Source organism: Lissotriton vulgaris, chromosome 6 (assembly GCF_964263255.1).
Source record: "Lissotriton vulgaris chromosome 6, aLisVul1.2, whole genome shotgun sequence".
Lineage (NCBI taxonomy): Eukaryota > Metazoa > Chordata > Amphibia > Caudata > Salamandridae > Lissotriton > Lissotriton vulgaris.
The window spans coordinates 1,400,426,581-1,400,449,434 of record NC_141694.1 but is presented as its reverse complement, the minus strand read 5'-3'; the positions used below and the strand labels follow the sequence as shown (position 1 = coordinate 1,400,449,434).

The 22,854-nt window shown below is 45.2% G+C and overlaps 1 protein-coding gene across 1 annotated transcript in view; it reads left to right on the top strand.

Annotated features, from left to right (window-relative positions):
• XRN2 (5'-3' exoribonuclease 2) overlaps window positions 1–22,854 on the top strand; it is a 380,297-nt gene that overhangs the window by 332,382 nt on the left and 25,061 nt on the right. Inside the window, exon 28 of the mRNA XM_086927507.1 lies at window positions 9,163–9,211. Within this exon, the coding sequence (XP_086783633.1) occupies window positions 9,163–9,211 (49 nt within the window). The remainder of the gene's footprint in view (window positions 1–9,162; window positions 9,212–22,854) is intronic.

Genomic DNA, 22,854 nt, shown 5'->3' with positions numbered 1-22,854 from the left:
ACTTTGATTTATCATTTAGTTTTAAAGCAGAGGAGGATTCTGGTCCTCATGATTTCATTGTTAATGCCTAGCCTACTGAGCTTGAGGGATAATTCATGTTCATAGAGACTCTGTGCTTACATGGGATGCAAGTGGTAAGGTTTGATGTTTATGCACCCCAAAACATCTTTTACGTGATTGTGTTCAAGGCATGTAGGCATTTTATATCTCTTGTTTAACCTTCTTAGTCTCCTTCCCATGAATGAGTAGAGTTTTGACTGGTTTAGAGGGCTTGGGATATGGTTTTTCGTTATGTTAACCAATTAACACAGTACTGTGTTGTGTCTAACCAAATTGGCATCTAGGGCAATTGTCCACATTTTGACTAATGTGGACCCTCAGTGAATCACTACTGGAAGCAATTTCTATAATTTGAACCTCAAGACAATACAAAAAATACAGAAATATGTATACGTCCAATACACAAATTCTGGATTTTTTTAATCTTTTCTTTTTTTTTAATTCCTGACCAAAAAAGTCACATTTTTATTTAATGAACCAGCCAGAGCTGTTAAAAATGTGGCTACATTTCTCAAAGATGATGCAATATGACTAGCATATATCTTCGTTTTTTTGCTCAAAGTGCTCTATATATCAGCACACTCTTGTGCTTTAATTGAAGCCAGAAATCCTACATAAGAGGTTGTGTGCTATTGATGCCAGCTTACTTCTTAACCTCCAATTTCAGAATCCTTCCCGTTTACAGAGCATTTAATTTTACATATTGCACTTTTATATATGTATACTTTATTTCTGATATTTAATTGTGTAACAGTTGTTACCCCTGAATTGTCAGAAGCCAGGTTGAGAGCCACTGATCTAGAGATCTGCTTTCAAATCTAAAATTGACCAAGCCTTTTCAGTTGCTCACTTTAAAGCTGTTTGTACACCTGACTATGTACTCACCCGCTACAGACACCCACTGGAAACACCATTCTCAATTTGGAACTTGCCCTTTGGGGTAAGATGGTCAATGCAACTTCAACCTCTTATATTTCTGAAGCAATGTTGACTAGAAAGACGGTTCAAAAGGTTCCGCAATCAGGGTGAACTCCTTCAGCTAGCAGAGTTGTACTTCATGTCCCAGGTGTGTGAAAGTATATTGCCTTTGCCTTAGCTGAAGGGATCTGGGAGAGTGTAGGCTATCCTATGCATTCATTAATGATGCTGCAATAGATAGGACAAATGTCTTGTTTCCACTTAAATGGATGGGTTATGGTGACCTTGTGACTTCTGGGTCTAGTTGTTCCACTTAACTGTACGCGTGCAGATCGTCCAGTCAGCTGAGACATGATTGTCTTAATTGCTTTCATATCACTCCTGGGAGGAGCAGTCCATGTTCTTGGCAAGCAGATGAGGTCTCCTTTACCCAGGTCACCAGGTAGAACGGAGCCTACACTAGTTTTCCAGATTGTGCCTGGTCTAGAGAGAAGGTAGCAGTCCATTTTTTTCTCCGTACTGACAGCTTCTCCACTATGTAACATTGAAGCCTTCTCTGTGTCAAAATAAGAAATTAACCATGTATTAATAACCTTCTGCTGGTTAAGGCAGGATGATAGTTAAAACGTTATAGGCTCCTTCAGTCCTGGGGGAAGCATTCGGTCTGTTGCTCGTCAGTTTTGCAGGCATCGAGTTCATAAGTCAGCTCACTTCTGAAAGGCCAATTTGTTGTGCGTTTGCTTCATACTGAGGCCTGCATCTGCTACAATTTCCATGGGCGATGACCGCATCGCAGGATATAGAGTAAAGGTGAGTTTTATCAATGGCAGAGGTAATCTAAACTTCTCTCCCAAGTACAGGGCTTTGTAGGTGTTAAAGCATTGTCCTCATACTCTGGGTGCAAACAGATCGCAGCAATCATACTTTCACCTTTGAATCCCACCATGAGTGTTAAAGGCGTAGCACCCTACTTTTAGTAGTTTGCAAGCAATTGAGGACTGCCAATAGGTGGTCTTCCTACTGGTGGTACTACTGTAAAGGCCTGTGCTCCTAGACGGGGGTGAAAGCCCTTTCTCCGAAAAAGAGTACCCTTATGATTATATCTTGTAACAAGCAGTACTTGTTTGCTGGCACGATTTTCAAGCTCAGTGGTGTTAGTGATGCAGAGGATTTTTACCCCAAGTGTCACTAAATTTAATGGTATTAGATGTGTTGGCCTTTGCAGGGTACCACTCTTCAGACTCCTGCACTATTTTAGATTTTGAGTTTGGCAGATCAGATAGCTGCTCAGGTTTATTGTAGTTTATTGCTGAGGAATGTTTGAAAGCAGACCCTTCATTTTATGTCATCCGGATACCCTTTTGAGCTTAGTCTATCAGAGGCACAGCTCCCACATTGAATCAACAATCTGATAGACATCTAGCCGCAGATTCCTTAACTCAGGATATCCCCAGGCGTCAGACTGGATCCGTAATTTTTTTGCAGCAGCACCTCTGCACGCCGGGGGATGGTGCCACACGACCCAGCCCTGACGTCGTCCTCATGTAAGTCCCTCCCGGCGTGCTGATGTCAGTTTTCCTTTTCGACGTGCAACACGGATCCGGAGTAAGCCATTCCTCTGGCCTGTTTTCAGGCCCTTTTGACGCTTCACTTCTGGAACAGTGTGCAATGCCTTCAGGCTTTAAAACTTGTACTTCCTGTTCGCGGCAAATGTCTGTGACGGTCCCACATCTTATCTGTATGTGGTGCCTGGGTGAACACCACGACTCGACGGACTACGACGCCTGCCAACACCTCAAGCCGAAGTCCCGGCGGGAGCACTGGATGAAGCTTTTTTTTTGGCTCGCCTGTCCCGGTCGGAGTAGTCTCGTCCTCCGGCCTCCTCATCGCCGACAGGCCCCTCTGGTTTCCAGTTGCGCCGTCTATCGCCCTCTGGGGCCCAGGGACGTCGTTCGCCCCATATTGGTAAGTTGCGGCGCATGTCGCCGAGGACCTCGACCTCACTTTCATCTGTTGTCAGGGGCTGGTTCCCGGAACCCTCCTGACATGCGCCCCCGGCAGTCACCCCTCCTCTATCTGCCCTACCCGGGCGTGGGTCGACTCAGACCCAGATGGCGGCCTATGCCGCAGCTCTGCAGGCCTCCCTTGAGTCCTCTCCTGTCCCTGGGGCGTCCTCAAGGCCTCAGCTACTTATGGGGTCCCTGACGGACTCGCCCCGGTGGGTTTGCCCCCGGCACCACATGAGCCCTTGCCCTCCAGGGACGACGGAGATATGTTGTCAGGGTGCAGCTGGGTCCCCCTCTACGACTCATAACACCCCTGCCGCTGCATAGTCCCGTGGGGATCCCTGTGGCGTCGCAGGTGGTTGCTGATGCTCAAAGCCTTGCTTAGAGCACACCTCTGCCTTCTGGGCAGGCGTCCGCCTGTCCGGAGCCGGGGGCGGTGCAGTGCCTGCGCTGTAAACTCTCCTCCCGGCTCAGACTCCCCTTCTTACTTCGGAGTCCGAGCATGTTGTAGTTGAGGCTGAGTCGGTGCAGGTGGGGCGCCTTCTCCCTCTTCGGAAGCGGAGCTTGTCATGGATTCGGCGCAGGACAGGGCTGACTTGGTGCTGGATGTAGTCTAGTCTGTGTTGGACGAGGCACGATTGGCGCTGACAAAAGTCTTTTTGGCACTGCATCGACGCCGGGTTGTTGACTTCTCCAGGAGCTTCTGGAGAGAGTTTGGTGTCGCTCTCACGTCCAGTGGAGCCAGATATTACCTTGCCTGTGCCCCCCCTTATAATTTGTGGACCCAGCAGGATTCCCGCCTACTCAGGAGCCACATCACTACCCCATTCGTCCATGGGGCTCTTCCTTTAGGCATTGGTCGCACCCTCAGTGTCTTGGATGGCTTAGTTTACAGCCCTCACCTACAGATGAGCTGCTGTCTCCTCCATGGAGGGCTACCGAGGCTGGTGCTGCTTTTCTGAGAGTAGTCTCCTTGGCCACTCGTATTCTGAACATGCGGCCCCCTTCAGTCCCATTGTCTGTGGACCCTCTGCTTGATGTCCTTCACCTTGGTTCGGGGAATGTGGAGCCGCTTGTGCCCTTTGAAGCTTCTCTTTATGATGCCCTTTTGGGCACCTGGATTCGGCCGGCTTCCGGTGATCCAGTGGCTCGTTCTGTCTTGCACTGTCACCGTCCTGCTCCACATGATCCAGTTTGCTTATTTGTCCACCCTGACGTGCAGAGGTTTGTTTTGCAAACTGCCTTCCCTGCCTCAGTTAATGCTTCCTCCCTCGAGTCCAGATGGCTTGAGTCGTGTGGTCGGAACAGCTATGCCTCCACTAGTGCTGCCCTACGGTGTAGGAAAGTGGCTCTATATACAAACCGTACCTTACTTTGGTCCAGTATATAGAGTCTCCAGAGGTTTGGCAGAGGCTTAAGTTAGATATAACCTTACTCTCTAAAGTGGTAGCTTAGTCGAGCAGTAAGGCAGTATCAGAGGACCGTGTAAAGCATTTGTTGTACACATTCAGTCAGCAAATCGTCTCACACACTCAAGAACTGAACTCTAGGCCGATTGTTTTGTATCAAAAGATAGTTTTATTTTAGAACAAACAAGGTATCAAAGTATACTTTCTCAGGACGAGTTACTTTAGTTAAATACTTTTCAAATAGGCAATAGACTTTTTGAATGCAGTAGTTAGTTTGTTGCAATAGGCAACACAAAAACATTGAGCTCAATGGGAATGTTTAGTTAAATGCACTTAGTTACTTTGTAGATTACTTTTCTAACCACAGGACTGGATCTTACATTCAGTCCCGGAATATGAGCTGTAAACAGTTAAGTAAAAGCGTTTTGGGTACTGTAGTGATTTTTAAGGAATATTATTGTATTTTAAAAGTTGACACTTAGAAACTTTTTCAGTTGAAATTACTAATGTTATCCTATGGAAGGAAATTCAATTTGCAGGAAAATGTTCACATTACTTTTGTAATCCAGTGCTGGACTCTTAGGTTCAGCACTGGGACCTCTATCTAAAACAGTACAAAAGGGGGTGGCGATGGACGGAGCATCTGAATCAATCAAACACTCACACCCAGTCAAAAGATCTGGGTTTAATCCATCACCGTTCTTTAGCCCACTCTGCCACCCCAGTTCAGACATGGCTATATGCAAATCAGTCTGACCCTGTACCTCATGGTAACAGTCCAGCCCGAACTGCCAAGCCATGTCTTCCCTGGACCTGGCTCAATGTTATTCAATAGAGGTCTTGAAAAGGGAACAATGGCTGCAGGCTCGGGGACGGAGGATCTTCTGGAGCGACCAACACTTCGAGGGGTAAGTTGGGATCTTGGAGTATAGGTAGGCACCCCGGAGTTGGGCACTGGAGGCCAACGGGCGCGGGATATAGTGGTGTCTATGGACGTCGGGAAATCTTACCCTCTGCTGTTCACGGTTGGAGGGGTCCCTGGTTCGGAGTCTGCAGGCGTTGTCTGGGTCATCGAGGAGGGTCCTTTGGCACTGGATTCCAGGTCCGAAACACCTGGGGGGCCGTCCTCGGGGTCTTTGTCCACTCGGGCACAGGCCGGGCTCAGCGGGTGCAGTGGGCTGGATTTGTGGTTCTTGGCTGGCACCAGGGGTATTGCTGTCTGAGCAGAGCCACTGCTCATGGGAGTCCCAGTCTCTAAAAGGGTCCAGGCAGGCAGGTCCCCTGGGGTTCTCGAGGTTGCTGTCCGCAGGAGATGCTGTGATTTAGAAGGAGCAAGTTCAAGGATCAACAGACCTGTGGGGCTTGGGCCAAGTTAGTTGGTGTTGTCCTCTTGTTAGCAGCTGCACGACAGGTCTTCTTGGTCTTCTTTCTTGTTTTGAAATCTGGATCTGAGGACTGAAGGTTCAGGGTGCCCCTAAATACTACATTTAGGAGCGTTACAGGTAGGTGAAAGGCAGGGACCAATAGGTCCCTGTCTTGGGGTGAGTACACCCCCTATACTGCTCCTCTCCTGTGGGAGGGGGGGCAGGAGCCTATCTCTGATTGGGCAGGGCTCCCCATCTTCAAGATGGCCAGAGCCCGGAGTTGTGCTTCACCTCGCCTTTCCCACCTAAGGGGTGGAGTTGGCATAGGCTGACACCCCCCCTTTCCTCACATAGGGTTTCCCACCAGTCTTCCCGCCAGAGTGGGGGTCAGAACTGGTGGGGCCCCGTTGCAGAGTACAGCAAGTGGCCTGGAGAACCTTACAAAGGCGGAATGCTTTTGAAGCTTCCCCCTGCCCAATCTGGGGGAGGAGACCTAGGACCTCGCCCAGGATGTGCATTGTTGCAGGCCCAGGAGAGCGGGGGCTCTACATCCAGGGGTCCAGCAACATGTCTGTGTGGCAGCCTAGGCAGCCTCAGACAAGACGTGGATTGTGGGTTAGGTTTCAGGGGGCATCTTTAAGATGCCCTCTGTAGTGCATTTTACTTTAAATCCAATGCTGGCATCCGTGTGGATTTGATGTGCTGAGAAGTTTGATATCAAACTTGTCAGTCTTCAGTGTAGCCATTATGGGCTGTGGAGTTTCATAATGACAACCTCCCAGCGCCATATACTCCTAATGGCATCACTGCACTTACAGTGCCCAGGAATAGCCCTAGGAATTGTAGGGGCACAGGGCTCATGTGCCTGTGCCCACACCACTGGAATAGGGCACCCAGCTAGAGGGGCGACTGATGTATGCCAGGGCAGTGGGTTTGTGGGCATGGAACACCGGGATGTGTGCCATGTTGACTCTTTAGTGCTGCACTAGGACACTCAGTCTGCAAAGGCAGTGTGTGGGTGTCAGGGTGCAGGGCCCTGGCGGGTGGCACAATGAGTGCTGCAGCCCTTAGGGGTCTTCTCTGGTCACAGTGCACTGGGTACCTAGGGTACCATTTTCCAGGGACTGACATGTGGCCAGAGATGCCAATTGGGTTTTAGCTTCAATACAGTTTTAGGGAAGGAACACAGGCCCTGGGCACCTGATTGGCAGGAGCCCAGAGCACACTCAGTCAAAGTACATCAGCAAAAAGTGGGGGCATACCATGCAAGAAAGAGGACACTTTCTCACACAGGTAGCTTGTCCTGAGGTGATACGTGTTAAGAAATGAAGCTTCACAATCTGGGCAAAGTTGACAAATCTAGGAAATCACTACTCAAGAAAACAATACCTAATGCTCTGCTCCTACAAATTACTTTCAGTCCTTTTTATTATCATAGGCACGCAATTCAGTATTCGCTTCCTTAAGGTAAGTGCACATTGGTGCCCACCCCACGAGTGAGGGAGGGTTAGCTCTTCCAAAATTTACTGATAGCAGTAAGCTAGGGTAAAATGCTGAGTCCATCCAGGATTACTTGAGAAATAACCTTCAGATGTGTTGGTGAAACGCAGCAATCAGTGAAACGCCTTGAGATGCACCCAAGAGCCATGGAGGAGCATCTGAGGTATGTACTGGACACAGATAGCTTTGGTAAATGGTCTTATTCCCCCCAAGACTGACCTCTGGAATCATTAAAGAAGGTATTTGGTGCTTGTGGTAAATGTAATTTAAGTGAATTGAAGGAGAATGGATGTAGGTGTTGACCTGGGTGATGTGAAGGTCAAACCGGCCTTTCCCAGTTTCTTTCCAGTGCAAACAGAAATAGATCGTTAGTGTATGCAGTCTTAGCCTCTCAGCAGTTACTCCGATTAAGCAGTGAGGTGGTTAACATCACATAACTGCATCAGGCAGTCAGCTGTTCCATGTCCTCCGGGGAGGTTGAGAGTAGAGGCAGTAATAAAGTGAAAACCTGATATTTAAAAAGACAATGTACTGAGCTGCAAGACCGCACACTGCCAGGAGAACATACTGGAAGTATACAGTTGGGTCAGAACTAGGCCCAGTAGCTGTATTACCATACATTTTAAACATGGATAACCTTCACTCACCTGCAGATTGCGGTATTTCTTTTGCTGCTAAGCCATCTTTTAGTACTTTGTTCTAGTGCCGTCTGCAGTGAAGGGGGTGGGGTGCACTCGGTCTTCCCTATACTCTCTCTCCACCTTAAGATGGCAGCTGTGGACGGAAGGGAAAAAGAACTGGGTGTAGCGGAACGGATTGAGAGGAAGGTACTGATTGACAGCACTGGTCAACCATCTCCACTGTGTACCTGGATTGAGTTTGCGAAGAGAGTGGGCAAACTACAATGAGGGAACCTGAAATTTGCCAAAGGTGCAAGAGCTCACAACAAGGTGACCTTTGGTCGACTGTTGGGTCAGCACCAGGCCCTGTAGCTCTATTTGTGTATTTTAAACACTGTCTTCACACAATTGTTAAGGTACATCCCAACTGTGAAAAGTGGTTCTAACCTACCATGTAGCCCTGTTCTCGTTCCTCAGATAGTGTCGGGAAACCCTCACGGTTTGAATTCTGTCACATAAGGTGGTCAGGCGTGCAGACATTTCAACAAGTCAACTCCCGCAAGATATTTTCTTGAATGACTCCTTGCTGCTTTTCCGGATCCCGCACTCTGCCCGCCCTTAAGTTTTTTCTTGTAATTTAGCAGCTCAGTTATCTTCTTCCTTTTTCATGACCATGAATTAGGTTACGTGTCTTCTATTGAGTTGGGAAGTAGGTAAGCTGTTTCAAAGCATAATGCATTTTTGGCGATTTCTATCGGATTTTCCCTGTGTCCTGCATAACCCTTCCAGGCTCATATCTCCTGACAGGGTAGTTGAATGAACAGGTGTAACCATAGGCGCCTGCTGTTTATTGTTTATTTCTGATAGTATTTGCTTTCATGGAAGGGGAGGAAGGTGCCCTGTTCACTTGAAATGGCAAAAGGAGGGAGTTGTTTTAGGAGTAAACCATGCTATTTGCACTGTGAAAAGCGTGAAGAGTATTTAGGCGTTAGTGGTGTTTTATCGAATTAGTTTACACTTTTAAAATGAAAACTCGGTACTATATTAAGGAATGGCCGTTTTAGTCTCTTCATTGGGTACTCCGAGTTTTATATATTATCCTTAATATACACTTTGTATGTCAAAAACGTTTGAATGACCTGAACGAATTCCTGTCAACACCGGCGCATTTTCAAGTCGCTGAAATCCCGCAGTTGGTCAGTGTTTGCAGAACACTCTCGTTTCTCAGTTTGACTAGTATTAATAAAATGTTAACTCTTATTTATTTGTTTATTTTACTTTGCAGATTCCTGGCAAAGTAGAGCACCAAGCTACAATCCTCCACCCCAGCAAAGGTATGCAAGTGCTTGTTCAATTCACTGTAAATTGAAATTGCCCAATAAAGTTTCCTATTTCCATGCGTATTTTAATTCCATTTCCTTCCGCTGAAGTTATTTCAGATGCTTGAATCTTCTGCTCTAAATTACTTTCCAATGAATCGTAGGCATAACCACCTCTATAGATGTTTCCATAGCTGCTTCTCTAGTCTTCAAGCATTTTTAATGAAGCCTTTGGATTGCAACGAGATTCGACAAAAAGCTATTTGCCATTAGATTTTGCACAGACTAAACACATTTTTGAGCGAGTTTTTGGAGCTTAATTGAGCATAACTAATGGAGTTCTGCTTTTATCACTTCTGTGCGGGACCTACGGCATTAGTACAGAGGAGCCATTGATTCTTTCTACAAACCTCTTGAAGTCTTAATCAGCTTCTTTGGAAAAACTTTTTTAGTCCCGACAAGCCTATTGTAGGACTGTGTCACTATAGGTCAGTAGTTATTAGTTGCCACTGAACACAGTTTCTTTAACTACTTAAGACTGAACTGAATTAAATGCAGACAGGACTCGTGAGGATTATTCAATCTGCAGTCGAGTAAGTACTAAGGAAAAGAGAATGTGACTTGGTTTGATAATGAGGGATGTTTTAAATGTGTTGCTTCGTTGATGAAATCCAGCTCTTTAAATGAGGTGGTCTTAACGAAGTAGTACAATGTGATTGGAGGTCCGTGCTAGATATATTCATGTTTTTGTCTTGGCTGTTTAATGAACTGATTTATGACGGGTAGTATCATGCCATTATATAAAATCGACTAGGTATTGATTGGTGTTTTGTTGAACTTGGTAGGCCTGCAATAACATTGTGCTTCTGTTCGTGCAGCAATTGGTTTGCGCTAAACATATGTGCTCAAATAGTCATTTCTGAACAATCTCACAACCTAAACTATGGGTGTAAGAAAATTATCTATAATATATATTGGACGAAACAAATACAAATTCTTGAACCATGTTAATATGTATATACATCATTCTGATCTGAGCAAATGCAAGTATAAAAGCAGTTTCAATATATGGGTATTAGTGTGGCATTTTAATGCAGCAAAGTTAGCCCACGTTTGTTTTGCACCCCATAATTCCCTTTGCATCCACAAGACTGAGAAATCCGCTTTATCCCCGCTATTTCCTTTCCTGCCATCATCCTGGTGTGCAGTGATGCTTCCTATGATAAAATTACCTCCACGAACTCCACTCTTGCACTTGGTGCATAAAACAGCTCTCCTATTGCGACTTTTAACAGTCACCCTGCCTGCCACCATGTGAATCCTCACTCCAGCTTTTGAATATAGTGCCTATTATTCTTTGATTTCCCCCAATGGCTTTCCTTTTTCCTGTCCATTAACTCTTATGCCATTTTTCAGTCGGGTACTTTAATCATAAATTCATAATGAACATATAAAACGTTAGGAATATGCATTCCACTGAAGGCCTCACCAGATTATAGTAGACCTGGATGTAGGACTAAAGATCTGGACCAGCATGTGTTAAGAGAGAACTGTCTTTTTATACGCAGAGTTGGTTCTTGCCCTTATAAATATATGTACCCTTAAACACAGGTAAGGTGAAGTTATGCTTACGAAATAAACACTTCAACCATACCCTGTAATTGACCAGTTACTGTTCCCTGCGGAAACCATAACTGAGGCTTCTGAAATTGAAAAACATTTGGTCTGCATATAGACTTCTCTATATTTTGAAGGTAAATGATAGAACTTAATACATCATTTATACCATAATCAAGAAAGAATCTATTCTGTCCATAGTAATGTCATCATAAGGTCAGTGGTACGGTGGTATTTTGTCCTCATGGTTATTTGTGATGCAGTCTGTCACGTGTAGGACCTTGACCAGTTCATTTCTGGGAAGGATGAGTTACGTTTTTCAGCCTAGGCATGTGAGTTTTGTGCACTTTATGATTACAGGCCATTTTCAGTGGTTTGTCAGGTTTCATAACCATAACTTAACCTTGATTTTATAAGAGAAAGTGAGTTAAAAAATATTTTTATTTAAACCTACCGTAATGTTGTGTGGAGAAGAAACTGTAATTACCATACATTTTTGGGATGATTCACTACACCCGTCAATAACCATGGATAAAGGAGAAACAATACTAGAGATGACCCATAACACAAAAGGCACTTGAAGGAAAGGTAAAGGGAGCCAGTCATTAGTTTACAGAATGCTGCCCTTCGGGGATATATTACTGTTCTTCCCTAATTAAATGAAACAGTGATTCCTTTACTAAAAGGGCGCCGATTCCTAAACCACTCAAGGGTGGTGTGCTTCTTAATTGCACCTGCTCCATGCTTGTCACCAGTTTGCGAATTAGTTTGGTTAAAACCTCCTTAAACAAGGGTTCTCTTCTGTCTATAGTAGCTTTTCTCTTGGAAACCTAAACACGACCACCAAAACGCCCCTGATTGAGAAGGCATGAGTGACTTAAAGAAATTAAATAAAATTACCTCATGGCTGCCCTGCAACAACTTTATGGTTGCCTGTTGGTATAGTTGCACCTAAGAGGATAAGTCAACAATAGTATTTAGGCAACCTAAATCTGCCAGATATTTCATCAGACCCATGGTTCCCAGAAAAACATTGCCTAACTTGCCCAAAGAAAGTCCTTTCAGTCACTAATATCTCCTTATGTGAAAACAAGTCTGAAATGTTATTTTTTGGCTGCTCTCCTGATACTCAATGGTAATCTTGGTGGCCGGCAGATATGCATCCTCCTTCGTCCCCTACTGCGGTCGCCAAGAATCTGGGTGTCAAAATTGACAATGGTCTTACCGTTAAACCTCAGATCCTTACTTTAGTCGGCCAATGTTTTGGTCTACTACGCACGCTCAGGAAATTTCTTCCACTACTGTCGCACTGTCATAGGAGAATTACTGTGCAAGCAATGATTGGATCCAGGCTCGATTATGCCAATGTGCTCTATTTAGGTCTCCCAGAGTACCTCCTGGCTCGCCTACAGACTGTACAGAACTCTGCCGCGAGGGCCATTTTTGGCCTGAGCCGCAGGTCCCATACCTCGACCCTCCTTGATTCACTCGACTGGCTCCCGGTGAAGAAGCGTATCATCTTCAAGACTTTGACCATGACTTTTAAATCCTTCCATGGTACTGGTGCAGTCTACCTTAGGAAACATGTCCAGTTCTATCATCCTTCTAGATCTCTACGCTCGGCCACACAAGCCCTGGCTGTCGTCCCAGCAGTAAAGCATTCACGCATTGGAGGTTGCTCTTACAGGGCTCGTGCTCCGCAGCTTTGGAATAAGCTCCCCCTTTCACTGAGAAGAACAGACAATCTCCTGTCTTTCAGGAAAAGTCTTAAGACCTGGCTTTTTGGCCTTTAGTGTGTTTTGGTGTGCTCTGACTCCCTCTACAGATCTGTACAGCGCCGGGACACTCTGCCCGAGTAGCCGTGCGCTATATAAATCACCACCATAACATAACATATCAAAGCGAAATTGATAGCCCCGGTTTTCTATTTTCAATGTTTATTTGTGAATTGCAGCGGGTATTTTCCTGTGATTTCTCAAATTTCGAACACCAGTGGTTATTGGTGTTTAGACATTTTGGTGTTTCAGGACCATCTCAAACATGAGGTCACAAGCACAGGAATATTCACATGTCTTTCTCAAAGTTCTTGCAAAATTTGACGCGCGTGCAGGCAGGCGACACGCTTGTTCCCGCTGCACCCTGGTCCACCGCAGGTTCCACCTGATTGATGTGGAGGGTGTAGGAGGCTCCTCGCTTCCGGTTGGGGGCGGAGACAGGAGGTCCGTGTGCTAGTTGGGCAGTACATAGGCAGCATGCCAGACCCTGCGCGCAGAGGGTGCGCCAAAGGCAAGCCAGTCTGTGCCCGTCCGGGTCTAGGAGCCACGACCCCCTGGCAGTTTTCAAAAAATTAATCTCATCTACAGTGCTTAGACCTTAATCAATACAAGAGGTGTCACGGGCACCAACTGCCTACATTTGCTGATCCTCACTAATAGTTCATCCAGTTGCTCCCACTGTAATTTTAAGTTTCAACCTCCTAGTAAGGATGCACCAGACATTGGTCCTCTGCTAAAATTATTCCTTCTAAACTGTTGTTCTCTGCCAAAAAACTCAGTTGATCTTGCACTCTTAATAGAAGATCTTAAACTCGATGCTTTATTCCTGACAGACCTGGTTACAGGTTGAAGCTGACCCAGCGATCACCCAGACCTTGCCACCGGGGTATTTAATACAGAGTGGACCACAAGACTGGAAGAGGTGGAGGTCTAGTTATAATTTTTAAAGGCAATTTTTGTTGTCTGTCTTCTACTGATGGGTTACCTGACTGCGAAAGTATGAACTTTTTCTTAGAATCTTCACCCACTAGTACATTCTCTGGTCTACTGCTCTTCCGCCCTCCCCAGGACCCATAGGACAATTTCTTAGTGCACTTACAACTTTCGTTGCTAATTTAGCACTAACCCCAGCTAATTTTACAATACTGGGGGATCTTACTATTCACCTGGATGACCCCTCCAACCACTTGGCCAAAGAGCTACTAACAAACCTCGGCACTTCAAATTAAGCAGAAAGGCTTCGCCCCTACGCATGTCAAGGGTCATCTCCTTGATCCTGTGTTCAGTAACGACTAGAATCTTTCGGTTGGGACTCCTATTCCCAGTGAATTCCTCTGGTCTGGGAGACCATAGCTTCCTTTCCCTCTGAGTGCTACTCTGACGTTAGATAGGAAATGGTCAAATCTCTCCTTCAGCCAATGGTCCACAGCATTGTTTGCCACCACTCCTTCTGTTCCTGATCCTGAGAAGGCTAATAACTTCGATCTCTGGATCCAAAGCTCACTGGACACATTATTTCAAAAAATCCTTCCTACAAGAGATCCAAACAAAAATCGGCACCATGGTATTCCCCCAAATTAAGGGAACTTAAACAAACCTGTAGGAAACTTTAAAGGAAAAACACAGTCCCTGTGCACACACAAGTAAATATACATGTGCAGCAATTTTCGCCATCATACAAGAACACCGGAATAGTAGTGGGGCAGACCAACGGATTCACAGACCATTATGGGATTGGCACAGGTTTGAACCGAAACTCTAAGAATTTTAATAAACACACCGTATATCGGGAAGATACCTTTCAATTAGTCTGCCCTGAATAATACTACGGCTTTATTACACACAGCCCACAACATAAGAGCAGACTCCGCTTGGTCGTCATCTATGCAATTTTTCTGAGAGCTATCTGAGAATTGATCAACACCCGAACCGGGTTGGAATTAACACTGGCTCAGGGATTGTTCCACGTGCTTCCATTGGAAGTAAGCCCTGAAGAGTCCGAGTTTATTTGTACTCTGACGAAACACGTGTCGGCTGGGGTTATCTTGTTTCGAGTACTAAAGAATTAAGACCTACAAGGCTACACCCTTCATTTTTCTTATTACCAATTGGAAATGTTCTAAAATTGTACTTATTATATGTATATTTACTTGCGTATGCACAGGGACTGGGTTTTTGAATTACGGTTGTTCTGTACAACAGCTTTCGAGGGGTTGTTAGGGTCACCCCTCCCCTTGTAGCACCATTTTATTAGTCAAATAACTTACCACATAGACGGGTACTCAGCGAGGCGCAATTACTCCCTCGCACGTAGAACCCTTTTCATTGGCAGTTGGAAACTTTAAAGGAGATGGAGACAGAACTTAGCAGAAGAGATGAAAATTGATTATAGAGAGGCAATTAGAAACTATAAGGCAGAAATTAAAATCGCCCAATCCTCATTTTATGAGGAGAGGATTAGTGCAGCTGCAAATTCACCCAAAGATTTTTTCCGTATTGCTAAATCCCTTTCCACCATACCGCAAAAATCTCCCAACGCAGAGGATGAACTAGTTCGCTGTAACAACGTGGCGGAATACTTCCATAAAAAAATTCACCTGATATGTCAATCCTTCCCTCCCCGCCAGAGTGAGCCTACAGCTCCCAGCACTGGGAGTTCCCTTCCCGAATTACAGTGCTCTTTAGCGGAGTTTCCCATGTTAGGCTAGGTCTCCTTGATACACTTATTTCCAGAGTAACCTCGGGCTCTCCCATGGACCCCGCTCCTCCGCAGCATCTCACCCTAGTTACTGATGCCATTCGCCGGTTAATCTTGGACACTCTAAACGCCTCCATCGCCATGGGTACCGTGCCTGGAAATGTGCTTAGGTTAGAGTCCTTTTGAAAAAACAAATCTAGATATCTCCAACAGGGCCAACTATCGACCCATCTCCCTCCTTCCCTGGCTGAGCAAGCCGATTGAGATATATAAACTCTACGCTAGTACACTATTAGGAGTCTAACAACTTGCTCCATGATTCCCAGACAGGAACAGAGATGGCCCTTCTGGCAGTAACAGAGGCGGCAAGGAGACTTTTGGATCAGGGCGGCTCAGCAGCAATCATTCTGTTTGACCCCAGTGCTGCATTTGACACTGTTGATCATAACACCCTGATTGAGCGAATAAAAATAATCTTGGAGTGACACACCTGGCTCTTACTTTGCTCCAGTCTTTTCTAAAGACCAGTTCTTTCAGGTCTTTGAGGGCACTGCAACATCAAACCGGTGGCCTCTTAGCTGAGGTTTTCCCCAGGGTTCCTCCCTGAGCCCCACGCTTTTTAACACCTATATGGCGCTTTTGGCAGAGATAGTCCTTCCATTAGGCTTAAAAATCATCACCTACGCAGATGATACCCAACTGGTACTGGAACTGAGGGTTCATCTTGCGCTCTGGGCACCTGCCTTGAGGTGGTAGCCGAATGGATGGAACGATCACCTTAAGCTAAATGAGGACAAGACTGAATTGATGTTTCTGGGCAAATCTCCATCACCCTCTTCGGCATTCTCATGTCCAACCTGTCTTGGCACTATGCCTACCCCAAAGAATCCGATTAAGAGCCTAGACAGCTCCCTCTGTTTCAATCATCAAGCCACCAAGCTCTCAGCTACTTGTTTTAGCCTGATGAGGATGTTAAGGAAAATCCTACTCCCCTTCCAGGCGAGAATGATTATGGTGCAAGCCCTCATTCTGTCCCGCCTGGATTACGGGAATGCTCTGTATCCGGGTGCCCCTCAGGCCACTATCCAAAAACTACAAGTGATCCAGAATTGTGCGGCCCGCCAATTTCTCCAGATTCCTTGGAGACAATCAGCGAAACCCGCAATGAGTAATCTTCACTGGCTCCCAATTCAGTCGAGGATACGATTCAAGGCCACGTGCCTGGCTCACAGAGCCATTTGGAAATGTGGCCCTGCCATTATCCACCCCCTGGTCACTCCCTACCATCCTTCTAGGAGTCTTCGCTACTTCCACCTTCCTTGCTACCACAAGGAAAGGAAAGTACGTAGATCTAGCTGGAGTAGACATTCTTGCTCCCTGAATGCTTCTAACCTCTGGAATTCTCTCTTCCGCCCCCACCCGCCCCCTCCCTACTCTTCGTATGGAACCAAACTTACAGGCCTTTCGTAAACTTCTTAAAACCAATCTTTTTAGTACTACGCACTAACTTGATGTGCTTCCAGCTTGTCCGGTCTGTTAAGCGCTACGAGGCCTCAGGGTAGAAACCTGCTATAGAAACTCAATTTCATTCATTCATATTTTGCTTGATGTTGATTAGCCTCAAGATTAAACAGATGGCTGGACTCTGGTTCTGATGTGTCATAGTGGCTCGAGGGAACACTCACTCAACCACATTGTACCACAGGAAACCAACTTATGTATTTGTCTTATCCTGATTCACAGTTGTCCATGTAGCAGTGGAGATAATTGTTGTAAGAAAGTGGATTTTTTGTTGGGGGTGGTTATGAAACCTCACCAAGAAATGTCACTATTCCATGTCGGGGTTCTTTAAATCAACCTGTAGCTCAGTACTGGGTAGCTGTGGCACTGAGCAGAGGGGCTTAACTCGAAGGGAATCTAGCATGACCCATTTATCAAAACCGTAAATAAACACAAGACCATAAAAAAACCATTCCAATATATACCCGATTATATTTGTATCTGCAAATACAGTGTAAGGCAATACCCCTTTTCGTATAGTCAACTGCAAGTTTTTCGACTGATTCTGCTGGTTTCTCGACTCTGTGTACTGAGGCCTGCTAACCTTTGGCTCTGATTAGGGCTCATCAGTCTGGTATAGCTTGGTCCTTGCAGAAATCGTACCACCTGCAACAGCCACATCTGAGCCCTTGCTCCCTTTCAATGAGGCCCTTGCTGATGCCTTAAGTGGCACCTGATCAAAGCCTGTTCTTGCCCACCGGTGAATAGGCAGATGGCCTGATTTTTTCGTTAAACATCTTACTCCATAGAGTCCCTCAAATTGTTCAGTATGGTTATTCCCTACTGTTTCTTTCTGTTCTGCGGACTCTTCTTCTTCCCCTTCCCCCACCCATCCCACTCTCCTCTCCATGAAAGCAAATCTCAGAGGAACACCTGTTTATACTGTTGCAGAGGTGCGAGTTTTACCTTCCAAAGGAGCAATTGAGAGGGTTCTGGGTTCAGAAAGAGGGGAGGGTTTCTACTCTTGCTATTGACTTGTGCAGGCAAAGGATGGCAGCCTTTAGCCCATCTTCCATTTTTCATCCTCTGTAAGACTTTTTGTGGAAGGACAAATTTAAAACCCTCGCCCAGACCCAGATTGTCTGCCCTAGACTCAAGCAACTGGATGCCATCCTTGGACCGGCAAGACTCTTATTTTCATATACCTGTCTTGCAGTCCCATTAATGTTACTTGCAGCTCACAGAAGGCCTGGTGCATTTTTGGTTTGCCGTGCTCCCAATCAGCCCTACTAGTGCTCCTTGAGTGTTCATGAAAAAGTGATTATGTTGGTCTCTGCCCATCTTTGGAGATCAGGGATATCAGTGTTCCACCTATCTGGACGACTGACTTGAACACCACAATTGTACACCACCTCCAGACTACAGTGGATCATCTGCTACCATTGGAGTTCATGATAAATAAGCCGAAGTCACACCTGGCTCCTTTGCAGAGCTGTCCTTGATATTGTGCAGTTTAGGGCCTTCCCTCCGTTGCAATGAGTCCAGCAAAGTTAGTCTCTGATCTCGCTGTTTCAGCCTCTGATCTCGCTAAGACTGTCTTCTAGCCTCCTGCTGGTCTCTGTAATGGAATTTGAAGTTTCATTAGGCCAAGCACCAAGAAAACCTATTGGATGCCATTCCGATTTCAGAGGAGACTGCAGATTATCTTCAATGGTAGCTGCTCGCCCGCAGTTGGACTAGCAGCATGCCCTGCTCTTTTCACTAATCAAAGCTGATATGGTGATGGATGTGTCACTGCTGGGTTGAGGAGGTCATCTGGGGTAGGTGGAGATCTGAGGTTTCTGGAAAAAACCCTGGCTTCATAACCATCTTTTGAAATTGCAGCCATTCGCCTGATGTTCAAGGTCTTTCTTTTGTTCATCAAGGCGAGACTTATGCAGGTACTCATGGACCCATCACTGCCATGTAATGCATCCAGGAGGGCAGAATGGGGTCCTCTTCCAGGAGGCTCTGTGTTTCTGAAGTTCGCTGGAGCATTAGGATATTTTCCTGATAGTAAACCACCTGGCAGGATCTTTGACTGTGTCTACATCCCAAGATAGTGCAGAGCATCTTTCGGCAATGATGAGAAATCTGCCTTAATTTTTTTCACTACTGTCGAACAAGCAGTGTCAAAAGGTTTGCACGTTGGTGTTTCTGTGAAGTCTCTTTTGTTGCAGCTGCGGGGCAGAGTCTTCACCTGCACAATCTACACCTCCAAGCAGGTTGGCAAACCTGCTTTTGACCGCATCTTTGACTGTACTTACAGGCCTAGGCCTCATAAGGAAAACAAATAACCTTACATTTTAGTTTACTCTAAACTGGTTTATAGCACTATTCAAATTGCATGGGCAAACTGTGATTGACCATGGTAGTGCCTGTACTGGGATACTTTACGAAATTGTGTTTTGGTGCATACTATGCTAGAAGCCATTCCTTAGTAAGAAGGAATTAGATTAGGTCAGTTTATAGCTAATTTGCACACATTTGTCTTATTCTTTACAATTGATTTTATGAATATCTTGTTTTGGATCTTTTACGCATAGATTGTATGTTGATCCAAATACTTATAGAAATTGTTATCAAGGGTTTTAAACCGAAGTGTTGTATGATTAACTTGCATGGATTAATTTGGTTAAATTTTTATATAACTATGTATTACAAGGATTATTGTATTTGCAAGTTTTAGGGAAACAATTTTCTGAAATAAACTGTACTTGCTTACGCCTCCAAGCGTGGAGATTAAGCGACAACAGTTAACTGCGTTTAATGTATCTCCCAAAGTGGTAGATGTCATCCTTGCTCTCAAGCACCCTTCTGCAAAGTTCATTTAAGCCAGGTCATGGGAGAAGTTTGAGGCCTGGTGTGGAGTCCAAGGCAAACTCTTACCAAGCTAGACTCTCTGAATTTTTTTAATTGTCTTTGCCCCAGTAAGGTCTTGCAGTCGGCCCTCTTGAAGGTTATTTGGAAGCCCTTTCTGCTTTTACCGGGTCAACCGTCCTTTTCCACACAAAAAAAATGTTGTCATCCGATTTGTAAAATATTTGACATGTCCCTCCAAACCCTTTGTGCCTCATTGAGATTTCAGTTTGGCCCTGACTTTACCCACGGGGTGCCCCCTTCGAGCCAATGGACAGTGGCTGCTACCACTGCTTTGGCACACGAGTGCTTATTCTTAATCTTTGCCAGGCTGAGACGTGGACATTGGTGATAGGCTGGATCTAGAAAATGTTTGCCTTAACAGGTCTCCAGCCGTGCTAGGTGATACCATGTGACACTAGTTGTGGCTCTGCCTGCCAAGGAACTAAATTAATCAGCCTATATGTAGCGCCGTCTGGTGTGCTGCTTGTTTTTCTTCACAATACGGACAACTGTCAGTTGCTCTTACTTGGTTTTCACAGAATTCCTTAAAGAATATAATACTAGTTGTAAGCGTCCTAGGCTTCTTACTATCTAGATCTTGTCACAATCTGATATAGGGTTAAGATATGGACCTCTGCATATTGTCTGTGCACCCGGAAGCCACCGGAGAGTGGAAAACCAAGTTGTTCTTGGCCTAGACCTGTGAGAAGACTCGCAAACAGTCCGTCCCCCCCAAAAAGGGACCCATTGGTTTTTTCTTTCAAGCCTATGCTTCCTGGTTTAAAAATACCTCAAATCATCAATAAACCACCAGTTGATTGAATTTTATACCAACAATTGATTGTGCATATGACCAAATAAATATTTATGAAATTCAAAGAAAAAATACTTAATCTGTGCTCCAACTGATGGCGCAGTGATTTTGAATGTGCGCACAATGGTGCGGTAGTGCATTTTGAGGAAGTCAAAACAACATTGAATCGATACATCGGAAACTGTCAAATTTTAGGTCCACATGTGATTGTTGGTTTCGACCCCCAAATACACATCCCCAGGGTCTTCATCAGGGCAGTGATTGGTAGCAAACTTCCAGTAACAATGACAAATGTCTTCTTCGAATGGAATTCCACACTGTTGAGAGAAAGTGTGATCCATTTCCCTGATCACGAGTAATCCAATCAAGGAAGTGCATTAGAGCTGAGCATAATATACTGCGTCCTATCAAGCCACTGTTCAATGTCCTCTTGCGCTCGAAGGCACTGCCAACTGCATACACAGACTTGGGTCCTGCCGTTTCTTCTGGGGAGTTTTCTGGCATCTAAAACCCTGGACGTATGGACTATGACATTGCTTCTATTATAGTCTCTGATGCCACTCTGAGCTGTGTTTGGCATTCTCTCCTTCAAAAGAAATAAGTCAGGTAGAAAAGGAGACAGTAAAAGCTTTTTTTCCAGGACTGCGTACAGGGTATGCTGACCCTATACCCAGAGGTTCAACCTATGTATGCAAATTAACTTGATATGGCACCTGGAAGTTCGGCCCACGGCGAAATATGTTTGAGGCCGATAACTTGCTCCCTCCTTATATCCTGGATGCGGTGCTTTATTAAAGGCTTCAGAATGGGAGCAGTCTTGATACGCCCCTTGAACAAGAGATTCCTGATCCTTCAGGGGAAATGTTTGTTAATGGTTGTGTATAAAAGTCGCATGTTTGAGTTGCCCCCTACTGTCTGTAGAACTATCCAATATTCTTCCTGAAACCGTGCAGCAGTTTTCAGTGACTGCAGAAGCTGTTGTACATTTCAGCTAGGCTCTTCTGGAACAGGTACTGGCTGCCTGTTAAAAGCCTTTTTTGGTGCCAGCAGTCCACGTGCAGATTGCCCTCCAATATAAATGTTAGACTCCTCCTTCTCCAGAGAGCTTGGTGGTTTAAGCATCTTTTGCAAAATTGAATCCCAACACTTTTCATGTGCTGCCAGACTGGGAGTCCAAATGCTCTAATCCACTAAGGGCAAAGTTTTTTTCTTCTGATTGTATTGCCTTAAACACTGAAAACGCAACATGCCTCCTCAAGGCAGTAGGTCTAAGCCCTATAGCAAATGGCAGAGCTGGGCACAATTAGCCTTCTAGTTGACAAACTATTCTTTTTCCAAATTGGTCAAAATGGCCTTAATTAATCCCAAGAGATTCTGATTTGTTGATTGGGCATTATGGCCTGCTCTATGGCTAAGGCAGTGATCTTATGCAGGGATTCCTGGTGTGTGCCATTGTGTTTTCTGAAGACCCCCAGTCAGCCCTAATGCTACGGCATGCACGCTGGTACAGTCCTCTGCAACTAAACAATTCCTCCATTTCCATCTCTTACAACTTTTTTAGGGGGTTAACGATACTGGCCGCAGCAACCCTTCTCGCCAGTTCAAACACCACATCACTTCATTTGTAGCGAGTGAGCTGTTGCTTGGGGACCCCCGCAACAGCAGTTGCAGTATCTTTCTTCCCCTTTTGTGGATTTTGCTACCTCCAAGCAATTTTGATTTGCTCTCACTCCACAAACAGCTGGGAAAAATAATTTTCAGACCCAGTGGCAGCCAGTCTCCACTAATCTTGGAGTGCTCCACTTGGTATGCAAGAGTTACACTCCATTCTTCCAGAACATCTGCAGTGAACAAGGAAATGCATCTTAACCCATTCCTTGATCTTAGAGTCAAAGGAGCTACCTTGCATCATCCTCATTACATTGGCTCCAAATAGGAATGCCCTCTGTTCTGCACCCTTCTTGCAGTCCATCTGCCTCCACTGAGCTTTTGTTGGAGAATGACTGTGTCCTCCACTTGGTGCTTTGATGCTTTGCACATGTGGAGATTTAATATACTAGTTTGAAGCTTTCAGCTCCAACAACTGAAATCATTGTAACTTGTCACGCTGGTTTTCATAACCATACATGCCATTTATTGGATACAGTTTCTGTTCTAAATTATTTCCACATGATTAAATACAAGGCCGCCTTTGCCCACTCCTGTCCCACAGGCATGGTCCTTATGACTTATGTCTTTGTTTCTGGTGAACATTCTTTAGAACTCTGGATTATGCTTACAAGAGAAGATCCAGCCTATTTTTTTCTTTTTGAAGAAATTCCATTGTTGAGCGTATCGCAAGTAGCCATACTGG